This window comes from Myodes glareolus, chromosome 1 (assembly GCF_982192425.1).
Source record: "Myodes glareolus chromosome 1, mMyoGla1.1, whole genome shotgun sequence".
Taxonomy (NCBI): Eukaryota; Metazoa; Chordata; class Mammalia; order Rodentia; family Cricetidae; genus Myodes; species Myodes glareolus.
Window position 1 is genome coordinate 135,830,606 of NC_142026.1, and position 21,293 is coordinate 135,851,898.

General features: G+C 47.2%; 1 protein-coding gene across 3 annotated transcripts in view; it reads right to left on the reverse strand.

The window, feature by feature from the left end:
• Prkn (parkin RBR E3 ubiquitin protein ligase) overlaps positions 1-21,293 on the reverse strand; it is a 1,186,369-nt gene that overhangs the window by 24,106 nt on the left and 1,140,970 nt on the right. For all 3 annotated transcript variants that reach the window (XM_085687456.2, XM_085687459.2, XM_085687454.2), the window contains one exon: positions 13,816-13,899. In XM_085687456.2, the coding sequence (XP_085543582.1) occupies positions 13,816-13,899 (84 nt within the window). The remainder of the gene's footprint in view (positions 1-13,815; positions 13,900-21,293) is intronic.

Genomic DNA, 21,293 nt, shown 5'->3' on the forward strand with positions numbered 1-21,293 from the left:
TCTTTAACACGTGCTCATTCCGTAAGCTATGTGCACACATATGCGCCGAGATAGATAGGTTTCTGTGTGCACATATATGCGCTGAGATCGACAAATTTCTGTGTGATGCAAGTCCATACTAGGGATTAAGATTGGAAAAAAGAATCTCAGTTGGCATGGAGGTGCAAACCTTTAATCCCAGCACTCAGGAGGCAGAGGCAAACAGATCTCTGTGAGTTTGAGGCCAGCCTGGTCTACACAGCAAGTTCAAGACAAACCAGAGCTACACAGTGAGACTCTGTCTTAAAAAGCAAAGTAAAACAATAGAAGAAAGAAAGGACAAATGAGCTTTCATTTGCCTCAGCCAGACAGGTATTGGGTGGGACTGTTGCTATGGAAACCACGGTCCCTTCTGAGGTTACTGTTATTCAGTAAATTCTGAACTTATGGAAACACACGCACATGCTTACTCTGGAACAAGCCGGTGAGTCTCAAGCTTGCATCCGATGGAAACACACATGCTTAATCATGTTTCTGGTATAGCACACTCATGATGGTCTGAACAGGTGGGTAAGCCTCAAGTACCTGCATCAGGACCCAGTTTCCTTGGTAACGACGTAGTAGATGGTTAGGAACATTCTCCACCACTCTCGAATTTAACCAGCCCAGGAATGAAGGGCTAATGACAGCCGAAACCCAGTTGTCAGCTTTTCAGATGCATACATGGCATAAGAATCAAACGAGGGGATCTGGTTTCTGGTTTGTTGGAAACACAGCATTTCCCCTAAAGCAATGGTTCTTAACCTACGCGTCCTGACCCCTTTGGAGGTGGAGCAGCTCTTCACAGGGGTCGCCAAAGACCATCAGAAAACAGAGATATTTAAATTATGATACATAAACAGTAGCAAAATTACAGTTATGAAGTAGCAACAAAGATAATTTTGTGGCTGGGGGCAATCACAACATTAGGAGCTGTATTGAAGGGTTGCAGCCTTAGGAAGGTTGAGAACACTGATAAAGATTTAGCGCCCTCTGGTGGCCAGAGGTGCTCTGCAGCCACTCTGAAGACAATGCCTGGGCACAATGTTATTCAGTGGAATCTCTCTTTTCTCTGTGTAGTGTCTGTGTATATACATTGAGCTGTGGCAGGTGTGAGGTGTGTTATGTGTATGTACGTGCGTGACATGTATTACTTATGTGTGTGCAGTGTGTGGTGTTATTATACTCAGCTGTGTCCTACATAAGTTACTCCATACTGTGTGAAACAGCGGTTCTTTGTCCCTAGAGATGTTTGACAAGCGGCTCTGGAGTCCATTAAGAGGGTGGAGCGTGACTGCGCTCCTGGGTGGACTTAAATGGCACTATCTATCTGGTACCACTCATGCAGCAGTACTGGCAAGTGACTTAGCCCAGGCAGTAGGGAGGGTGGTACCCTTTGCATTCATGAGTGTGAATTGAGACTGCAGAGGCTCATGGGTATATCACAATCATATCAAGGAAACCAGCCCCAAGAACTCACTGGACATGCCAGACCAAGGAAAGGGCGGGGCTCCCTCACCTGAAACCCATGGACATCTGATGCCTTGGTGATAAAGGCCCCCACCAACCTGTCAGCTGACACCTAATGTGGACCAGCAGAGGACTCCTCCTGACCCTTCTGCTCTGCTCCATGCCCATCGCTACTCGACTTCCCCCTGCCCAGTTCTCTTCCTGTCTCAGGGCCTCCATCCAGCCGCTTCCCCTTTGGCCTCTGCCACTGAGTTCATAATGGCGTCTCTGATTTCAACCCTGGCTGCACGGTGGTTGATTCTGCCGTGGCAGCTGCTTCTGGGCTGGCTTGTCAACACAGACTCAATGACACTCTACCATCCAGCTTCTGGGAGCTTTCTTCACCCTCGGCATCTGCTCTGTAGCCAGCACATCTGTATAAATACGTGTATCTGTCTGAGAGATGTACAGATATAGTATAGTGTGTGGTGTCAGTTAGTGCTAGCCATTCAGATCGGAATGAAAGAGCCTTTGCTCAGCTTTGCCAAAACACCAAGGGAAGTGGGGTTATTTGGCAAATTGCTGACGCTGAGGCCACTGGCCCTTGTGCAGTTACTGCTATTCAGCACATCCTGACATTGTGGAAAGACATGAGCATAGTCCTCCATATTTATGACCAAGTGTGCTCGTGACAGGTGTATCTGTGCTATATAGGATGTGTGTGGTATGGTATATATGTTTTGGACAGTGTGTGGGGTATGTACATGGGGTGTGCTTTGTGTGGTAGAACATGTATGTACAATGTTTGTCTGTGATGTGTGTGGTATTTAGTAGTAGTGGGTGTGCGTGACTGTGTGCAGTGTTTGTAAAGGGAAGTCTGTGAAATAGGACCAGGAAATGGAGCCCACCTACATTAGGGAAGTTTGGCCCAGGACTCCCCAACTGCTAGCCTTGGAGGGCAGTAGCCCCAATATTACAGACTTGCGTCCAGATGCCTGGGGCTCCAGCTTTGGACCAGGACTGAACTTTGATTTACCAGGACAGCGTGATCTGTACGACCCTTAGCTACCGAGCAAGGACTTCATACCTGGGCATTGTGTGCACAGAGGCCCATGTTCGCTTCCCAGAACTGTAAATCAGCTGGTCTGGACTGCCCTGCTTTGTGTGGGGTACACTCTACTGTCCAGCTACTGTTCTCTTGCGGTGTGTCCCATAACCCATTTCTCCCGTCTACATCCCTTCTCCAGTTTCCACATGAGTGGTGACGTTCTTACCCAGACATCTCCCCCACGTCTGAGCTATTCTAACATCTGTGTCTGAAGTCTAAGATACAGCGGAGAGACTTGGGGATTCAGGTGACGGGTTGATACAGGAATTTTAGCTAGTGAGTTACAGGGTCCTAATGGGGCAGGGCAACTTTGAGGAATCTGAGAAGGGGAAAGGAGCCCCTCACCCTGGAATTTGGTTGACCCCTCATCAGTGGTGGAGCAAGAATTCCAGAACAATCACTGACAGCTCACGACCGCTCTTTCCCAGTCACAACCGTGCATTTTCTAGGACACTCACCAGGAAACCCACGGCAGAGAAGGACACGTGCTGACCCCTGTGCAGCCCCCGCGGTTCCTAGTTCTGCCTGGTCAGATTACAGCTCCACCCAAGGTGTTTCTGGAGCCACATGTCCTTTACGTATCAAGGGGTCCTTCGTGACACTTTGTGATAGAAGCTCAAAGTCACTAAATTGGTACATGGGGCTAATACTAAGACAATGAATGGCTGCCCACCCCTGAGGAGCCCGTGACCACACTCAGGCAGGTCTTACTCTCTGTGCTTTAGCTTTGAAGAGCCCACACTCACACTCTCGGGCGTGTCTGACTTTCTTCCCTTAAGCGTTCCCTTCCTCTTAACCCTCATGCTTAAGTCTATATGAAAATATCTTCAATAAAATCTCCAAGTTTGTGTTATCACAAACCGCCTTTACATGGAATTCTTTCTGGTGTTGAAAACCACAAACTCTGCTTTGACTTGAGGTGAGGTCCCCAGCAGTCCTGGGAACTCCTCGGGCTGCTGAGAGAGGCAGTGTTTCTGTGTCTCTGTCCCCTCACTACCGATGCTAAGACTCTCTAGAGTCCAAACCCCTTTTGGGAAGCTGTTTTCACTGGAGGCTTTCCCAAGTCTTCCTCAGGATGGGGTCTTGAGGAAGATGTCTGGAAAGGAACTGCCTCTGGCTGGAGCTCAGGAAAGAAAGCAGGGCACACAGGTTGGCGGTTTCAGCCAGGCAGGATCTCAGGGGGTACCGAGGCCTCTAGGTGGAAGGAAGCCCCACCACAGACCTGCTGGGGGCTTAGTACTTCTCTTTTTATAGTCAGACCAGACGAAGGGGGCAGAGTTTCTTCATGGGTCAGTGGGCAGCTGCTAAGCATGTTAGAGCATTGTTCAAAATAATTACTATAATAATAACAGCTAGTTAGTATTGTAAACACTTCTGATTATTATTTTCTGCAAATAAGCAACTGATGGAGGATGAAGCAATTTGACTTTTAACTGACAGCTTTGGACTTCTCCCTGGTGTGCTGGCTGCCTGGAGTGAGGACTGTCCCTTGCGGAGGTGGGCAGGATACCTTTAAGCCAGCACATCTGTTCCTAACACTTCACGGAGGAAGGCACACAAAAACTGAGGCTGTCCACTGCTGCAGCACACGGATGGACGTGTGGCCTCAGTTACAGCTGCTTCGAATACTTGACACTGGACTTGACACTGCCATCAGCAGCTTTGGTGAATGCTTAATGACCCAGTAGCCTCTTCCCAAGACCAGAGGGGGACATTCCCCCTGATGACTCAGCAGAGGGACAATTGTAACTGGTACAGAAGGGATGGTTGCACGATTAGTGCAAACACAATTGTTTGCACAAAGGTGTGCATGGCCGGCGTATTTGGCACACCTCTGTGAGGCAGCTGGGAGACACCCTCTTGTGCTATTCATCTGGTGTTTCAACAAAAGCCTAAGAAGGCCTCCTCTCTTCATCGACTCTTTCTTACTTTCTCAGAGTGGGCTGAACTGGTGACATAAAGACAGACGTGGTGGTGGCAGAGCTGCCGGAGTGGTCAGCAGCCTCAACAGCTACAGAGGCTGAGCCACAAGAGAGGCAGTGGAGTCACAGCAGTGGAGCGGCAGGAGCCAGCGGTGGGGTGGCTCTGAAGACAGCAGTTGGGGCAGCTAAAACATCGATAAGACAGCGGGAGAAGGGTCAGCCGAGGCAAAGGAGCAACAGTTGCCACAGTGGACAAAGCTATGGAGTTTCAGAGAGCAGCCTGGGAAGAGACAAGAAACGTGTGGGAGAGGAGAGAGGTGGAGAGCTGTACAAGAACCAGAGAAGAGAAATACAGGCCTTGGCCAATAGAAGGGTTCCAGAGAGCTGCCAGTCCTTAAGGGCCATGGAGCTAGATGCCCAGATCCAAGGACTATAACACTATGGCTCTCGGGGTCTGGGAATATGGAACCCTGCTGTCAAAGGGTGAGGGATCCTGACTATAACACTTATCAAGGTAGGATCTGTCTGTCTGTCTGTCTGTCTGTTTATAATCTGTCTCTATCTATCTATCTATCTATCTATCTATCTATCTATCTATCTATCTATCTATCTATCTATCTATCTATCTAAAGTACCTAAGTATATTACAGGAACTGAAACACTAGAGGGCGCCCCCTGCTGAGGCTCCCAGTAGTCCGCTCCTCCTCACTCTCAGTAGCTAGATTATAAAGGCTGCCAAGGACCAGGACAGGACAAACCACTCCTTGCCTACCCATGTTTCTATCTAGGATACAGCAAAAGGGCACCAGCTGGCTGCTTAAGATGCCAGGAGAGAAGAAGAGCAACCTCTCAAGCGCAGGAAGGATTCGGAGAGAGGCGTGTGCATGTGTGTGTGTGTGTGTGTGTGTGTGCGTGTGTGTGTGTGTGCGTGCATGTGTGTGTGTGTGTACGTGCATGTGTGTGTGTACGTGCATGTGTGTGTGTGTGTGTGTGTGTGCGTGTGTGTGTGTGTTCTGGAAGGGTCTGCCTCCCAGGGTAGATGTGAGGCCAGTGTCCCATGGAATTTGCTGCCAGTGCAGCGGTGTTGGGAAGTGTGCCCTTTAAGAGATATGAATGTCTTTCTAGGCTAGATTAGTTCCCGGGGAATAAGTTGTTACAAAGCGGGTCCTCCCTCCCTTCATTGGCCTGCTCGCTCTCCACTTCCTACCTGGAGCTGAACTGCCATGAGGACCTCATCAGAAGCCTAACAGATGACGGATGGTGCATGCTTAGACTTCCAGAACCATGAGCCACCCCCCCTTTTTTTTTTTAAAAAAAAAAAAAACCAGTCACGGTAACTCACACCTTTAATGCCAGCACTTGGGAGAGCAGAGGCAGGAGGATCTAAAGACCAGCCTGGTTTACAAAGTGAGTTCCAGGACAGCCAGAGCTGTTACACAGAGAAACCCTGTCATGAAAAACCGAACCAACAAAATTAAACCTCCTTCTTCATAAATCAGCCAGTCTCCGTTATTCTGTTACTGCGGCTCTTTCTATTACAATTTAGGAGCATAGATTATTTATGACTTGTTTTCTCCTGCCATGATGGAACAGCGAGGACAAGGTAGTTTATAAAGAAAGGGGTGTGCCTGGATACAACATGCTTCCATTTGCCCTTCAATGGTATCTTCCATTTTCCCTCTGTGGTACCTGACATTTTTAGCATCCAGCCTTAAACAACCCAAGCCCCACCGTTTTATCATTTTGCGGTACTCTATGACTTGTAAAACACTTCACATAGCTTCTTATTTCATTATTTATAGTTCGGGAGAGCTTACTGGCCCCATGCGGCAGAGAGGAAAAAAGCTGCAAGCATTTGAGTGACTTGCCTGGAAGAGAAAGAAATCAAACGGCTTCCTTTGATGGCCAGCCTAGGGCCATTTCTGCTCCCGAGCAAACCTTTTCACGCTGGCTAAGTGCTTTGTAAACGCACCACTGAGAGTCTGGTGGTGTCCTCAGCATTTATTTAGCTCCCATAGACGAGATGGAGGGACGGTCCAGGAGGACGCGCTAGCTGTAATGGAGATCTATCACCACCATTCCGCTCTGTCTGCACATCGCTTAGGCTGTGTCCAGAGAGGAGGGCTCAGGAGGAATGGCATCAATAAAGCTGTTTTATTTAAGCAACGAGTGACTCAGTAAATAGATCCCCAAATCACAGGAATAGGAAAAGTCACTCACGCTCTCTTGACTGGGGAACACAGTGGGTGGGGACAGGGTAACCCTTTGGAGACAGACAACCTCACGCCCTGGTTAGTGGCTCCAGGAGTGCTCCCTCCTTCAAGAGGCTCTGTATCTGCTGTTCTTGCCCCTGGACACCAGTGTAGAGAAGTCCACGCTGAAACTGTTGTCCCCCCCCCCAACCTGCTTCTACTGTTTCCTCTTCTGGTGAAGTTAGAACTGAACATCCTGCTAATGTGCACACTTCTCTCAGTCCATCTCTTAGTTCCTTCCCATTTTATGGGGTCCCCCCCAGGCCCACCATGGCTCTGCCTTCTCTGCTGCATTCATAAGCTGCCATGTGCCCGTGTCATTCCATGTGAGTAGCCTCATCTCACCTTAGGACCGAGGTCAGGGGTTTCTCAGTTTCCAGGAGTCCTGGGTGCTGATGGTCTGGGCTGAGATGCAGTCTGGGATTGTCCCCAGTCTCAGAGGACTGTCTCCATCAAGCCACGCTCCTGTGTGTGCGGCTCACACTGGAGAGCTTGCCTCTAGCCTCCTTGCTATAAGCCAAGGCGACTCTTTGTGAGCCTGGGGCTGGGGTGGACTCAGTGGCAGAGTGTTTGACTAGAACGCAGGAGGTGCTGGGTTCCTACTGAGCACCCGTGAGGGAGAGCTCCCAGCTCTGAAGGTCCTTGGAGCCATCTGTGGCAACCACCTGCAGTACTCTCTAAGTCTAATACACAAGTGCCGAAGACACCACTAGATTCTAGGTAGTGTGTTTACAGAGCACTTAGCCTGTGTGAAAAGATTTGTTCTGTTGCAACATAGCCCTAGGCCATGGGAGCTATTCTGGAACCAATAGCCAATAGCCTTTGCCCACCCTGCTGCCTTCCTTACTCCTAGTGTTCCAGAAAGAGCACAAGACACTTCCAGGTGTCAAAACGTTTCTTTAGGCTTCAGAAGCTGTTTCTCTGGGCATTATCTTGGCAACAACTGGTACCTAGTATAGACATAAGATGCAGACTTAAAAAGAGGGATGAAGTTGGATACATCCTGCTAGATGGAGTCATAACTGGTAGAGACAGAGCCCTGGAGTCCGAGGGTAGGCACAGATCAACCAAGGACTCGGCAGCAGGGTCAGGCTGGGCTGTGAGTACCCCAAACAGGCAGACCTTATGGGATTAGAGGTGCCTGGGGTGGGGAAAGAAATCATATGGAGTTTATGGAGAGACAGCAAGAGAATTCCACTAATGATCTACTGTGCCTTGTCACTGAAAATGATGGACTTGTGAAACCGAGCTGGTGACATCCCGCCGAACCCTGGGGACGTGGAGCATTGAGGCAGTCATATTCTTTATGAACCAGCCAGTTGGTGGTGTTGTGCTATGGCATTGAATGGATAGAGAGAAGTTTAGTCTACACTTTGTGCGGAAAGAAAAGATCCTGTGTTTGGAGTATACGCAGGTTCAGAAGTAGGGTAATACCTTGGTCGGTTTGTTAGGGTATGGACAGGGAAAACCTGCAAGATAGAGAGGGAGTTGACAAGGGATGTGCAGGGAGAAGCATGCAGGCAGACCTAGTCAAGAGGACACGAGATGTGAATGACCTGCCATGAGGTGATGTTCACAGGACAGCACACACCAGGTGCTCCCCGAACAGAGCAGAGAGAACCCAACTATGTAGCCTTGGCCAGCCTTTGTTACTGGTCCCGCTGGTCCCACTGCAGGAGCTTCACTGAGGCACACAGTAGCAAGATGAGAGCTCAAATTGATGGGTAGAAACTTTGAAAACTGTGAGTTCAAGTGACCTTTTTTTCTTTTTAACTCACTTATCTCTGGCATTTGGTGGTAGCGGCGGGAAGCTGACCAGCAAAGGCCCACGTGTCTGCATGTGTTGCTAGCAGTGTGGCTAGTACAGTGTGGTCGTGTAGAAGTTGCCCCACTGGAAAGGCTACCGCTGGGGTGAGCCACAGATATGACCTTGGAACTGTGCGTGACTGTGCTTGCTGGTTAATGCTTTGACTTTTGCTGTTATGTTTGCTCTCATAGGAAAAGCTGAAGAGAAATAAAATATATTATTGTATCACCAAAATATTGTGAGGTCTCTGAGTTGAATTAGTATCGTTTCAAAACAATTCCCGGTCCCTGCTAGCATCTGTGTTTACCGTCCCTGGAGGAGAGTTTCTCCAGTCCATACACAGCATCCTTCTTTCTGTGCAGAGTGAGCACAAAGAACCACCGAGAGGCGACACTTCAGTGGGGAGGAAGCGGTCATTGGTACAGCTCCCAAAGGCTTGGTCAATAATCGCCTGGCAGCTTTACCCGCCCGGATGCCCCCGGCCATGGATAAAGGTCATCAGAAGAAGTTGTGATGGTGCTCAGACGAGAAGGGGCGTTTGCAAATGACTTGTAGACACACACATTCCAAGTGCATGCAATTATTTTCATCCCAGACAAAGGCTGGCTTTGTTCCTGTGACTCAGAAGGCTGGGGAAGTGAGCTGTGGTGATCTTCCTCCCTCCTACGGCTACAAAGATGACTGAGACATACCCAGCCTGGAAGCGTCCAGTTCTGCTCTGGTGCTTTTGTAACATCCTGGAGAGGAGGAAAAAGTGGAGACGGAGGGAGCTGGCAGCCATTCTGCAAACTTTTAAGGAGGACTTGCTAGGGGTCAGGCACCTGGACGTACAGGAAGAGCCTCCATGGGATCGGTGTGCAGCATGGAGAAGCACAGTTATCATGAGGCTTAGGGGAGGCTCTGCGTTGAGCAGAAGGCCTTGTGGAGGAGGAGACAGAGGATCTGGGCCTTGAAGGTTAAATAGGAGTTCAGCAGTCAGTAGACAGGGATGAATACAGTACAGTACCATTGGCTACTGTGACCCACTGGGAAAATGGATCAGTTTCTGTGGTTTGTAAGAGTTACTGTCTAGTTCGGAGGAGAGTGTGGAGGGAAGCAGAGAAGCCAGGACACAAGTACCAGGCAAGAGTGAGTGGAACTGGACTCCTGTTGACCACGAGGGATCGATCTTCTGCTGCAGACTCCCAAAACTCCCAGCTCTTTCAACTTAAAGCTTGTTCAATACTTTAAAGCCAATTTAAAACCAAGTTTGAGTTTGCTGTTAAAAAATTGCATTAATCAAAAAAATGCAGTAAGTTTTGGGGCAGGCGGTTTAACAGATAGCAAAAGCTCGTTGGGCCCTAGGAGAAATGGGTTCCCCTTTCGGAGAATGTAATATCAAGAAACAGAAAATAATCAGCTATGAAGGGAAGAACACAGAGAGGTGTTAGTGGCTCACAGAAAAAAAAAAAAGCTTTCAGTGAACTGAACTAGAGGGTGAATGTGAAGAGGCCCAGTGAGGGCGTTTGTGAGTATTGATGGCATCTGGACACAGACACCTTTGAAGGCCAGCTTCAAGGGGGTGGGGCTCCAATTAGGCCCTGATTCTTCGGTGTGGAGAGTGTTGTCTTTTTCAGGACTGCAGGCTAGCAAAGCTGCCGAGGCTACCCTCCTACTGAATGTGGGCAAAGAGAAACAAGTCAGCTCTGTTGAAAATAGACCCTTCTTCATTCTGTGGCTGAAGGGGACTGGCCATTGTGGTTTACTGAAATAGCTTGCTTGTCTGGTTCATCCTTCTCATGGCCAAGTGTAATTATGGAAGTTTGATGAGTTGCCCATCAAGAATGTACAGGTTAGTCTGCCTGCATTACTCTCTTCTTCCCTGGGAGGGTGGCTCTCATGGACTCTGTCCTTAGGATCCCAACAACTTTCAGCTGTGGGTGGCCACTGAGAACACAAGAACTGAGAAGGAGGAAGAGAGAAACTGAGAGGTCCCATCATGTTCCCTCCTTGCTTTAGGCCCAATGTTGGGTTCTCCATGACTATAGCTATCAAAGACTCCCTATTCATCCATGGTTCTAGAACAGTTTATGGAGTACATACCTCTGTCCTAGGGTGGTTGTGGCCCCCACCAATGCTGATCCAGTCCTCTACATTGATGTTGTTCTTGTGACCTATCCCTCCACCACAGGTCCCTTCCATCTGATTGGTCTTCTTTTGGGACCTTGACTGAATTCAAGACTTAGGGAAATGTGACAGCAGAGATTCCAAGTTCTACATCTGGCAGCAGGTGGATGTCTTAGTCACTGTCCTGTTGCTGTCAAGGGACACGGTGGCCGAGGCAACTCTTATAAAAGAAAGCATTTAGCTGGGGCTTGCTTACAGTTTCAGCAGCTTAGCCCATTATTATTATGGTGGGGAGTGTGGAGGTAGACAGACAGACAGCAGCTGAGAGTTTTACGTCCGGGTCCAAAGGCAACAAGGAGAGAGACAGAGACACTAGGCCTGGCATGGGCATTTGAAATCTCAAAGCCCACCCTGGTAACACACCTCCTTCAACAAGGACACAGCCCCTAACCCTTCTCAGACAGCTAAGATGCAAAGATATGCGCCTATGGGCGTCATTTTCATTTAAGCCACCACGGTGGACAACAGACACGTTTTTCTTAAGTTGTTGGGTAGTTTGCACTGGTTTCAAACAGGAGGACTAGGAGGATGACTCCAGGATCAGGGCCAGACATAGGAGGCATGTTTAGAGGCAGGAAGACTCTAGAATCAAGGCTGACAAGCGTTAGTCATGACTCACTGAAAGCTTTATGCCGACTTTACCACCTTTCAGTATCTAGTGATTCGCAGATCTGCTACCAAAGAGGGATCTTGCCCTTTATTGACAGGGCTTGGAATAATGCCTCATCTATTACACATGTTTAGTATATATTTGTTGAATGAAATAATACCTTTTCGTTATGATGCTACCAGCGTTCAACATATATCCAATGTGTTTGCACCTATTCTGTATTGGGCTTAAGGATACAGGAATGGATACAGGAGAACAGCAGCAGAGATGCTTGTACCGTTGCCCACTAGTGCTCTCTTCTGCAATGCTCTTTAGGACCACTGTCAAGAGTCCAGTGCTTCCTCTTGACAAGCTCAGAACCACTCTCCATGACTTCCAGGAAAGTGTTATAGAAAATTACAGATTTGCTGGGCGTTGGCCAGCGGATATGTTAATGTAACTGTTGATTTCCCTTTCGATCTCTCCCATGACTCTCAGTCCTCTAAAGGGAAGCATTCATTCACCCTTTGCCAGTTAGCCTAGCAGGCTTCTTGACCCATACAGATGTTCAATTTAAAACGCACTGATATTATAATGGATACAGTTCCCTGGGTACTGGTCATATAAGCTTAAGGTCATCTTTAATGCTCTTGTCTCCATTTTTATGGCTTATATTAAGGTTATGACCAAGGTTGGTTGCTCCCTCTTGAAGGGTAAATGGGATTATAGGAAAAGTCGGGGGCCTGGGCAGCATAGGGTAAGCAAAGTTGTTCCTCCTCTTCAAATAGAACTTCACATCCGGAAGCTTTGGTTGATGTCTGGGTACTGATGGGTGTGAATTGCTTGATTATCCCCATTTCCCAGAGTTTCTTGCCTCATCAGCTTCTGCCACAAAGATCTCAGGCAGGGGTCCCAGGGCTTATTATTCCTGCCGTCAGTACCCACTGAGCTTGAACTTGAGCGCCCCTGAGCTGAAGTAAAGGAACAGAAGGCACCGTTACCTCCTTGGCTGTGGAAAGGGCAGCTCACCCTTGCGTCTCCTGATATGCTGGTGGTCAACAATGGGGGATTGTGTGAGAAGACCTGAGAGTACTAATTATAGTTATTTAGTTATGGTAATATCGGGTAAACACAGCTGCACACTACCTCACAGGGATACACCTCTCTGCACTGACTTGAGACTATCCAGATCTTTAATGGTTTTGACTATAAAACTGAAATGTTCTGAAGTTTCCATGTCTATTTATTAGTATCTTATCAATGAAATGGCATATTTATTTCCATAGATTTGGTGTTTAAATCCTTGCCAATGATTATACGTAGAGAAAACTAATGAGTAAATCCATCAACTGTGCTGATGTTCTTAACTCCCCTCGCTTAAGATTTGATTGGTCATAATTAATAAATAAAAGAAAGCACATTTACATCTCCCCAGGCTGTGTACAGCTCATTAGCGAATGGGGTTCAGGAAATGTGATCTTTACTCCATCAGGATGAAGACACAGTTGAGTAAAATATCCGTGAGACTGAGGAAACCGTGCAGCTGTTTCCTTGCCTGTTACAGCACTTCGACACAGATGGCCTCTGATTTACCATGCTTCTCCTCTGGTCCTTCGAGATAGTGCAAAAGCCATGTATGCTCAGGAGAAACTCTACTTGGGCTCTGGACTTTGGACTCTTCCCTGAGTCGCTACATGTTTTCCTCCTCTGTGGAGATGCTGGGCAGTGGGAGCAATTTCTACTTGTCCCTGCGATCACCAGACAGGGCTAGCAGTAAAGACCCTATTGTGTACTGCGTGGCTGAGCTAGGACGTTCTGCAAGTCAGAGTCTTTAAAAGTGCTTTTGACTTGGTGGGTTTATCTGGGATCCATCATAAGGCAAGGGACATCCGTGCATGCCACACACAGAGGTAATTTTCAGGTGTGCGTTTTCACGTAATTTTCACGTAATTTTCACGTTTTGAAATTGTGACAGATGTCATTTACACACTCTGACATGCTTTGAGAACTGCTTAGTTAAGTCACTCCCCCTAAACTATAAAAAGTAAAAACAAACAAACAAAAAACAAACCAAAAACCCCCTCTTAATTGCCTAAACAATTAAACAATTCAGCACTGAGCTGCATCCATAGTCATGCTGTGTGTGCAGCCTGTGGGCCACGGTTGGCTAGAACTACAACAAAGGCATTAAATAATAAAACAGAAGCAGGGGCAGCAGTGACTTTTCTGGCTTAGATACTATTAAGTTGTCTTATCCCAGTCCCCCTTGATGTACCTTATCCCTACTCCATACTCCCCACAGAGGAAAACTGTCAGGGATCACGGATACATCCCTATTGGCCTCTGGGAGAGCTATTCAGTGTTCTGTGAGTGAAGGTTAATTCTGGGAAAGCCAGAGGCCCAGGTCCAAGGCTGTCTGTGCTTAAACCTTCACAGTGGAACTAACTTTTGCCACCTACCAGAGTGCCGGGCCTTGCTTTGCAGGATGCGAAAATCACCCTTACCTGAGAGGTGGCTCCCGAGGCTTCAAACAGCGAGTCACATTCACCTTCGTGGTATGCTTCCTTACAGTTCCGGCAGAAGACGAACTGCAAGAGAATACCATGTGTCAGGAACATTTGGCTGCATTCTGCATTTTATCTCTCTGGCTTGAGTTACGGCTTCTATGTCAAAATACTGTTTGCAAAGTGGAATCAACTTATATTTTGATGGAGCTGTCCACTGTTAGTGTTCTGTGCACATCACCGGGGTAACAAACATGAATCCTGCTGTCCCCTGCCCGATGGAGGAGGCAGTGATGAAGGGGACTTGGGAAGAGGCGCTCCTGGCGCCAGAACAATGACTTTGTTCCAGACTCATCTTCAATGTTTGTTCCAAGTTTGTTTTCTAAACACGATAGACTTACGTGGTCAGTGGACTTAGTTTTGTACTGAAACCCTGTTATAAAAAGAAGGGATGGCTGTTTAGGGCTGGTCTGTGTCCCTTTGTGTGTCCCCTTCATTCTCTTAGACTCAGAAGGGAAAGTTTTATCTTCCAGTATCTTAGAAAGAGGCTCCATCTGGACACGGAGCCTCTAACACGTGAGTGGGGTAAAAGGAGCCATTAGGATGGCTTTAACGTGTTAGTGTCTTTGTGTCCTATGTGAAGAGATCCGAACATGAACACACGGGCTGAGGAATGAGCCTGTGAGGATACAACGAGAACCATTTGCCTGCCAAGGAGAGAGGCCCCAGAAGCAACCACAAGCAGAGCAGATTTCTGTTGTTTACAGCTTCCAGCTGGCTATAGTTGGCTTCAGCCGTCTTAGGAAACAAACGTGGAAAACAAATATAGGTCTTTTGTTGGTGGGGATGCTGGGGATGAAACCAGGGCCTTGGGTAAGCGAGCAAGCAAGTTACCACAGAGCCGCATCCCAGTCCTTGGACCAGGTCCTTTCACTGGGTGATGATGCTCCTGTTAACACTCAGTGACCACGGGGCAAAGACACCCAAGGACTCTGCTGCCCTTACCCTTCACGTCACAAAGAGGAAGCTGGAACCAGAAGTGCTAGCTGACCCAGTGCCAAGGCTCTGCGTTGGTCCTGTTACTGCCCCGAGTAGCCTGGGCCCTCAGAAGGCACATCATGTTTCCCCCTTGCTGCCCTGTCCGAGGCTGCTGCAGTGGCTGAGATTGGCTCCACACTGTGTCTTACTGAGTCGTCATCCCGCCTGACACCTGGGACTAGACAAAAGTCACCAAATGCCTAGAATTCTCAGGAGACTTCCAGAGGCTTGGGAGTGCGCAAGCTTACGAGCCAGGAAATCAGCCAGTCGTTCGTCATGGCTTTGATTAAGGTAAGACGAATCTGAACCAAAAAGCTAGAGCAGCACAAATGGTACCGATAACTCCAACTCTAACTTGCTTTAAAAAAAGAGCATCAACTGTTTCTCTTGGCCTCATGAAAACTCCAGCCCAATATGCTCTGCCCTCATAGGACCTTCTCCATGCAGCAAGAATGCTCAGCTGTAGTTTGAATATCCTTCAACACAAGATGTTTGGGACCAGATTTAATTTAAAAGTGGCATTACTTTTCCAATTTCAGAAAGGTTGCATATATACACACATCTATAATCACACACATTAACACGTATACACATATGCATATATACATACACACATATCTATATATAGTCACATATTACATATATGCACACACATATACATATATGTATACATATGAGGATAGTGAAATATTTGGGTGATTGAACACAAATTGATGCATAAAATTTATTTAATAAATAAATTTATTAAATGCCTTACCCACACAGCCAGAAGGAAATTACATTCAACATTTTTAGTATGTCTGTTTCTTTTTAATTTTTAAAATTTTATGTGTTTGGGTATTTTGCTTGCATGTGTATCTGTGTACTATGTATGTGCCTGGTGCCTGTGGAAGCCAGAAGAGGGTGTCAGATCCCCTGGTAGTAGATTACAGGCAGTTGTGAGCTGCCATGTGGGTGCTGGAAACTGAATTCAGGTCCTCTGGAAGACGAGTCAGTGCTCTTAGCCATTGAGCCATCTCTCCAGCCCCATGTCTGTGTTTTGACTGTGTCTCATCACATGGGGTCAGGTGTGGGACTTTCTTCTGGGGACATGATAGAGATCAAAGGTTCAAATGTGAAGATGCTAGATTTGGGGTCTAGGATGTTCTCGTCGTACTTCTCAGAGAGACTGTCTGACCCCCAGAGTGATGGGATGCTAGCTTCACTTAGAAGCTTACGTTGGTGGAAAAGGGCATGCATCTGTCCCCACACAGATGGCCAGCACCGCCAGGCTCTGCTCCCTGATGATGTATTTGTCACCCTGGATGCAGTGAGGCAGTGTTGCCTCCTATGTTTCCCTTTCTTTTTAGAGCGAGGGCAGAAATCTTCTTTCTGCACAGGGGCTCAGTCAGCTCAGCCAGAAAGAGCGGGCTGTGACTCCAGCCGCCGCTTTGGAGGGGAACTAGTCTGAATCTCTTGGCGTGACAGGAAAAGCGTTTCACATCTTATTAGCCAGGGGATGAGATATAAAATCAGTTTCATGGTGCAGGAACACCCTGGAGGTTGATCAGTTTGTCAGAATAAATAGGCCTCTCTTGACACAAAGACATTGAATTCGCTGGTACTGTGGAAAAACGGCTGTAAAGAGAAAACCAAGAGGACACACACACACACAAACGAAAGCCACCATGCCATGTCCAGCAGGGAGAGGAGAAAATACTCTGTGAATATGCTGGCGGTGACATTAATTCATGTGTTAATTTGTTCTATTCCAAGGCCATGACTTCGCCGCAGCTGGATCATACAGTGGGCTCTTTCCAGTTAATGGCTTGAGTCTGTTCTATGTATATTGAGGAACTATCCAGAACAGTGTTCTCAACATGAGGGTCATGACCCCTTTGAGGGTCGAACAACCCTTCCACAGGAGTCACCAAAGACCATTGGGAAATAGATATTTACACTATAATTTATAACAGTAGGAAAATTACAGTCATGAAGTGGCAACGAGAATAGCTTTATGGATGGGGATTAGCACAACATGAGGAACCGTATCAAAGGGTCGCAGCATTGGGAAGGTTGAGGACCACTACTCTAGAAGACCTGATATGATCTCGAAGGCATTTGGGGGATTTTTAATCACATTATTCTAGACACTCAACAAGGGTTTGTGCAAACGCAAAGGAATTTGGTTTCAATACTACACACGGAGATACTGCAGGGTGCCACAAGAAACTCATATGCACAGGAATCGCTTAAAGAGTTGAGTAAGACACAGTGATCACTAACATCTAGAGGGTTCTATGAAATAATAACTCAAAGTCATTCCTGTGAGATCACAGACCCCCTAGCTGCCTCTGCCTGCACCACTCAAAACCAGGTCTCTTCCTGCAGGGGTATAAAATCCTGTATACAAATGGTTCTTATCTCTGCCAGTGTCTCAGCAGACCGTGCGGACACTTATATACACACAGAACTCTAAACCATGAGGATACTGAGACACACACAGAACTCAGTGATGGTGAGGTTTTCCCCTCTTTTTTAGTTAGCAGTGAGAAATATTTTATTCTTAAATATCTAAAAGGACTTCCTTTTTGAATTCAATAACAATAACCACAATTTATCTGAATGCTTTTTACATTCTCATTGAAACCAACTCATTATAACTGTTTCCTGCTTAACGAGATGCCATCCTTTATAGATCCATTTCCAGAGTGCTGGGACGCTGCTCTACCAAACCCAGCAACAGAACTCCTCAGGATGATATTTTGGACCAGCGTAAAAACTCTGCTGGTGCTGAAGCTTGCTGTGGAATAATCTTTTTGTACACTGTGAAGATTTGTCACTTGGACTGGTTTAATAGCTAGGCAGGATTTTCAGGGCAGAGAGTATGCTGGGATGAAGGGCAGAGCCATGAGGAGAAGCCATGGGATGCACAGTGAACGGGATGGGCAGTACATAGGTGAGGTAAAGGAGCCTAGAGTCAGCACATAGATGGGCAGAAATGGGCTAATTTAAGTTATAGGAGCTGGCTAAAAACAAGCCTAAGCTGTGGGCCAAGCTTTCTTAATCAATAAGAGTCTCCATGTGGTTATTTGGGAGCTGGCAGGCGGGACAGAAAAAATCCACCTATGGAAACTGTTTCAGAAGGGAAAGCGTTTGGGAGAAGACAAACCCTTACCCACAGTTCCACATGTGTTAATCATGGCTTCATAGCTGCCGGCTCCCGGAACATGTACACTGTTCTCCAGGCCTCTGAAGCAGAGGTCAGCCATGTGAAAGGAGGCAACTACCATTCATGTACAGTTCTCCCTTCCCATGTCAACTTCTCTCGAGAGGGATCTCACAAACATCAACAACTTCTATATCATTTTGATTTGTTTTTTAAAAGTGAAAATGTATAGTTTTCTTAAGACAAAGCCTCATACCTGTAGTACAGTTTGGGCTTGGATTCAGTACATAACCTAGACTGGTTCTACTTAAACTTTCCAAGTGCTGGGCTCACAGGCAAGTGTAACCCCACCTGATCTCAATGCCCTTTCTGAGTTATAGCTGTATAAGGGTTGGGGACTTAGCTCAGTGGTAGAGCATTTGCCTGACAAGAGAAAGACCCTCAGTGCTGAAACAAACAAACACACACACATACAAAAAACCCAAAATGCCAGTAGTGGAAGCACATGCTTTTAATCCCAACACTTTTTTTTTTGAGACAGGGTTTCTCTGTATGTAGCTTTGGAGCCTGTCCCGGAACTAGCTCTTGTAGACCAGGCTGGCCTCAAACTCACAGAGATCCACCTGCTTCTGCCTCCCGAGTGCTGGGATTAAAGGCGTGAGCCACCACTTCCCAGCTAATCCCAGCACTTGGGAGGGAGATGGAGGCAGGAAGATCTGTGAGTTCAAGGACAGCCTGGTCTACAGAGTGGGTTCAAGGGAAGCCAGGGCTACACAGAGAAACCCGTCTCAACCTCCGCTCCCCCAACACAAAGCTATAGAAGTAACCCATACTTTCAGTACCTGGCCTCTGAACCCTGTTCCATCATTAGCCTTCATTTGAGGGGATCAAATATGTGTCTCCATGAACACCTGTGATGGCAACTTCATGTATGAATTTGGCCACAGTCCTCAGGAGCCCATCAAACACTGAGAGGTGCTACTCCAAAGACACTTTACAGACAGGAAGCTGGCTTTCAGTGATGTCCCTAGGCAGTCTTGGTGCGCTGGATTGAATCACTGAAAGGCCTTAAAAGTAGAACTGAGGCCTTCTGAGGAAGAAGCTGATCCATCTGTGGCCTTCAGGACCAGGCTGTGCCCACTGGTTTCATCCGGTCCTTCCTGGGCCCTGTGTCCTGTGGACTTGAGACAGGCTTATTTAGCCCACAACCCAGCAAGCCAGTTCTGCAATGAATCTCTTGATATAAAGTGTATGCATCTTTACAGCTCTATATGCGTATGTGGTGTAGGAGGTCCTTCTATATTTGTGTTGATTTCGTTGGTTGAATAAAGAAGCTGCCTTGGCCTTTTGATAGGGCAGCCCTTAGGTGGGTGGAGTAGACAAAACAGGATGCCGAAAAGAAAACAGAGTCAGACAGATGCCATGGCTCTCCTCTCTGAGATGGAGGCTGGTTAGACTCATGCTGGTAAACCACAGTCAAGTGGCAATACACATTAATGGAGATGCGTTAAACTAATATGTGAGAGTTAGCCAATAAGAAGCTAGATATAATGGGCCAGACAGTGTTTAAATGAATACAGTTTCCATGTAATTATTTCGGGTGTAAGCTAGCCGGGAGTCGGGTGGCAGGAAGCGGCCTGCCGCTCCCTTTTATTACATGTGTGTATATATGCACAGGTATAACCAACATATATGTGTATATGCCTGTTGGTACATATCCACATGTGTGTGACTGTATGTTTATTTGGGTGTAATTTCTCTCTCTCTCTCTTTGTGTGTATGTGTGTGTGTGTGAAATCATCCTGGTGTCTCTGCCTCTCTGCTGGAGCCCTAGCTGAGACGACTGTTTTAGAAAACAATCTAACTCTGCTGATTCTCTGTCTTCTGCAAAGAGTAATACAACCATGGCATGGTTCACATTCACCCCAGGGCCACCAAGGCTAAAGGGTGTGTTTGGGCCTTACATCTTTTTCTTTCAAATTTCACCATATATTTATTCTATTTATACTAATCTTTGTTGCTGTTTTTAAACTTCCTTTTTATTTACCCCTTGTGTCTTTCACATCACGCACCTTGAGTCCACTCATCTTCTGTCCCTTTGCATCCACCCTCTGCCCTTGCAACTTCCCCCACCAAATAAAATAAGATAAAATTTAAGAGAAAAAAGAAGAAAAGCAAAAACGAAACACAAATGAAACCAAAACAAAACAGAAAAAGGGGAAAAATCTTGCCATGGAAGCTGTAGTGTAGCTGAGTGGCTCATGCAGTAAACCCTTTGGTCCACGTGTCTTTACTTGCAAATGTTCATTGCCAACAGTCATTGGTAGAGGATCAAAGCCTCTGGCTTCTGCTACACTAACGATGCAGGGCCCTCACTGCGATTCCTCTTGGGTCTCCTGTTGTTGCCCTGTGTCATGGAGATTCTGCAGCTTTGGGTCTGCAGGACCAGACCCTTCATGCTCTCTAGCAGATCGTAGATGAGGTGAATGTTGGGGTGGGCCAACTCATAACCCTGGTTCTGGGCTGGGGTAGTTGCAGGGGTGGTCAGGCCGCCAGTTCTCCCTTGTCCTCCACCACCAGGGGGAGCTCTTCAGCATGGGCCTGGCTAGTTCACCCTGCAGTGATGAGCCAGGGGGAGCACCAGTTCTGCTTTCATGCCCTCGGGATCGGCTCTTCAACACCGACACCTTCAGGGCCAACTCTACTGTATTGCCCACGTGAAGTGCAGGGTTCTCTTTCCTGAGTGCTGCAGCCGGTGAGGGGAGAGGGTCATCTTCCTCATCTACCATGGGGGGGGGGGAGAGACTGAGGAGGAGGGGATCCTACTTTTTTAACTAAAAAGAATTTCATAATTTAAAAATAATGCAAAAGGAGAAAGAATTTATAAATAAAGACATGAAGGAAATGTTTTATAAAGTATGCTTATATTAAACTAAACAAAAGGTGAGCTGTATTAAGCTGAAGTAGATTTAATGTTGAAAAGAGAAGGGACATACACAAGTGTATGTGTGCACAGGGGTGCACGTGTGTGTGAGTGTGCATGCGTGTGTATTTAGTGTACCTAAACACACGGTATGCCCGAAGTCTGCAGAGGTTCACAGTGCTGTCCTGGGTCTTCACACCCAGATGGTTCACTCTGTCACCCAGAGCCACCTTCATGCCTACAAGCTCTGTTCCATGTTGGCGCCCGAGGCAGAAACGCTCCTTCAAAATCTTTCACCATGTTCTTACTGGATCTTTCTATGCTGACACGCATTTAGATAGACAAACGCTTGCCACCGTGTGACATCTG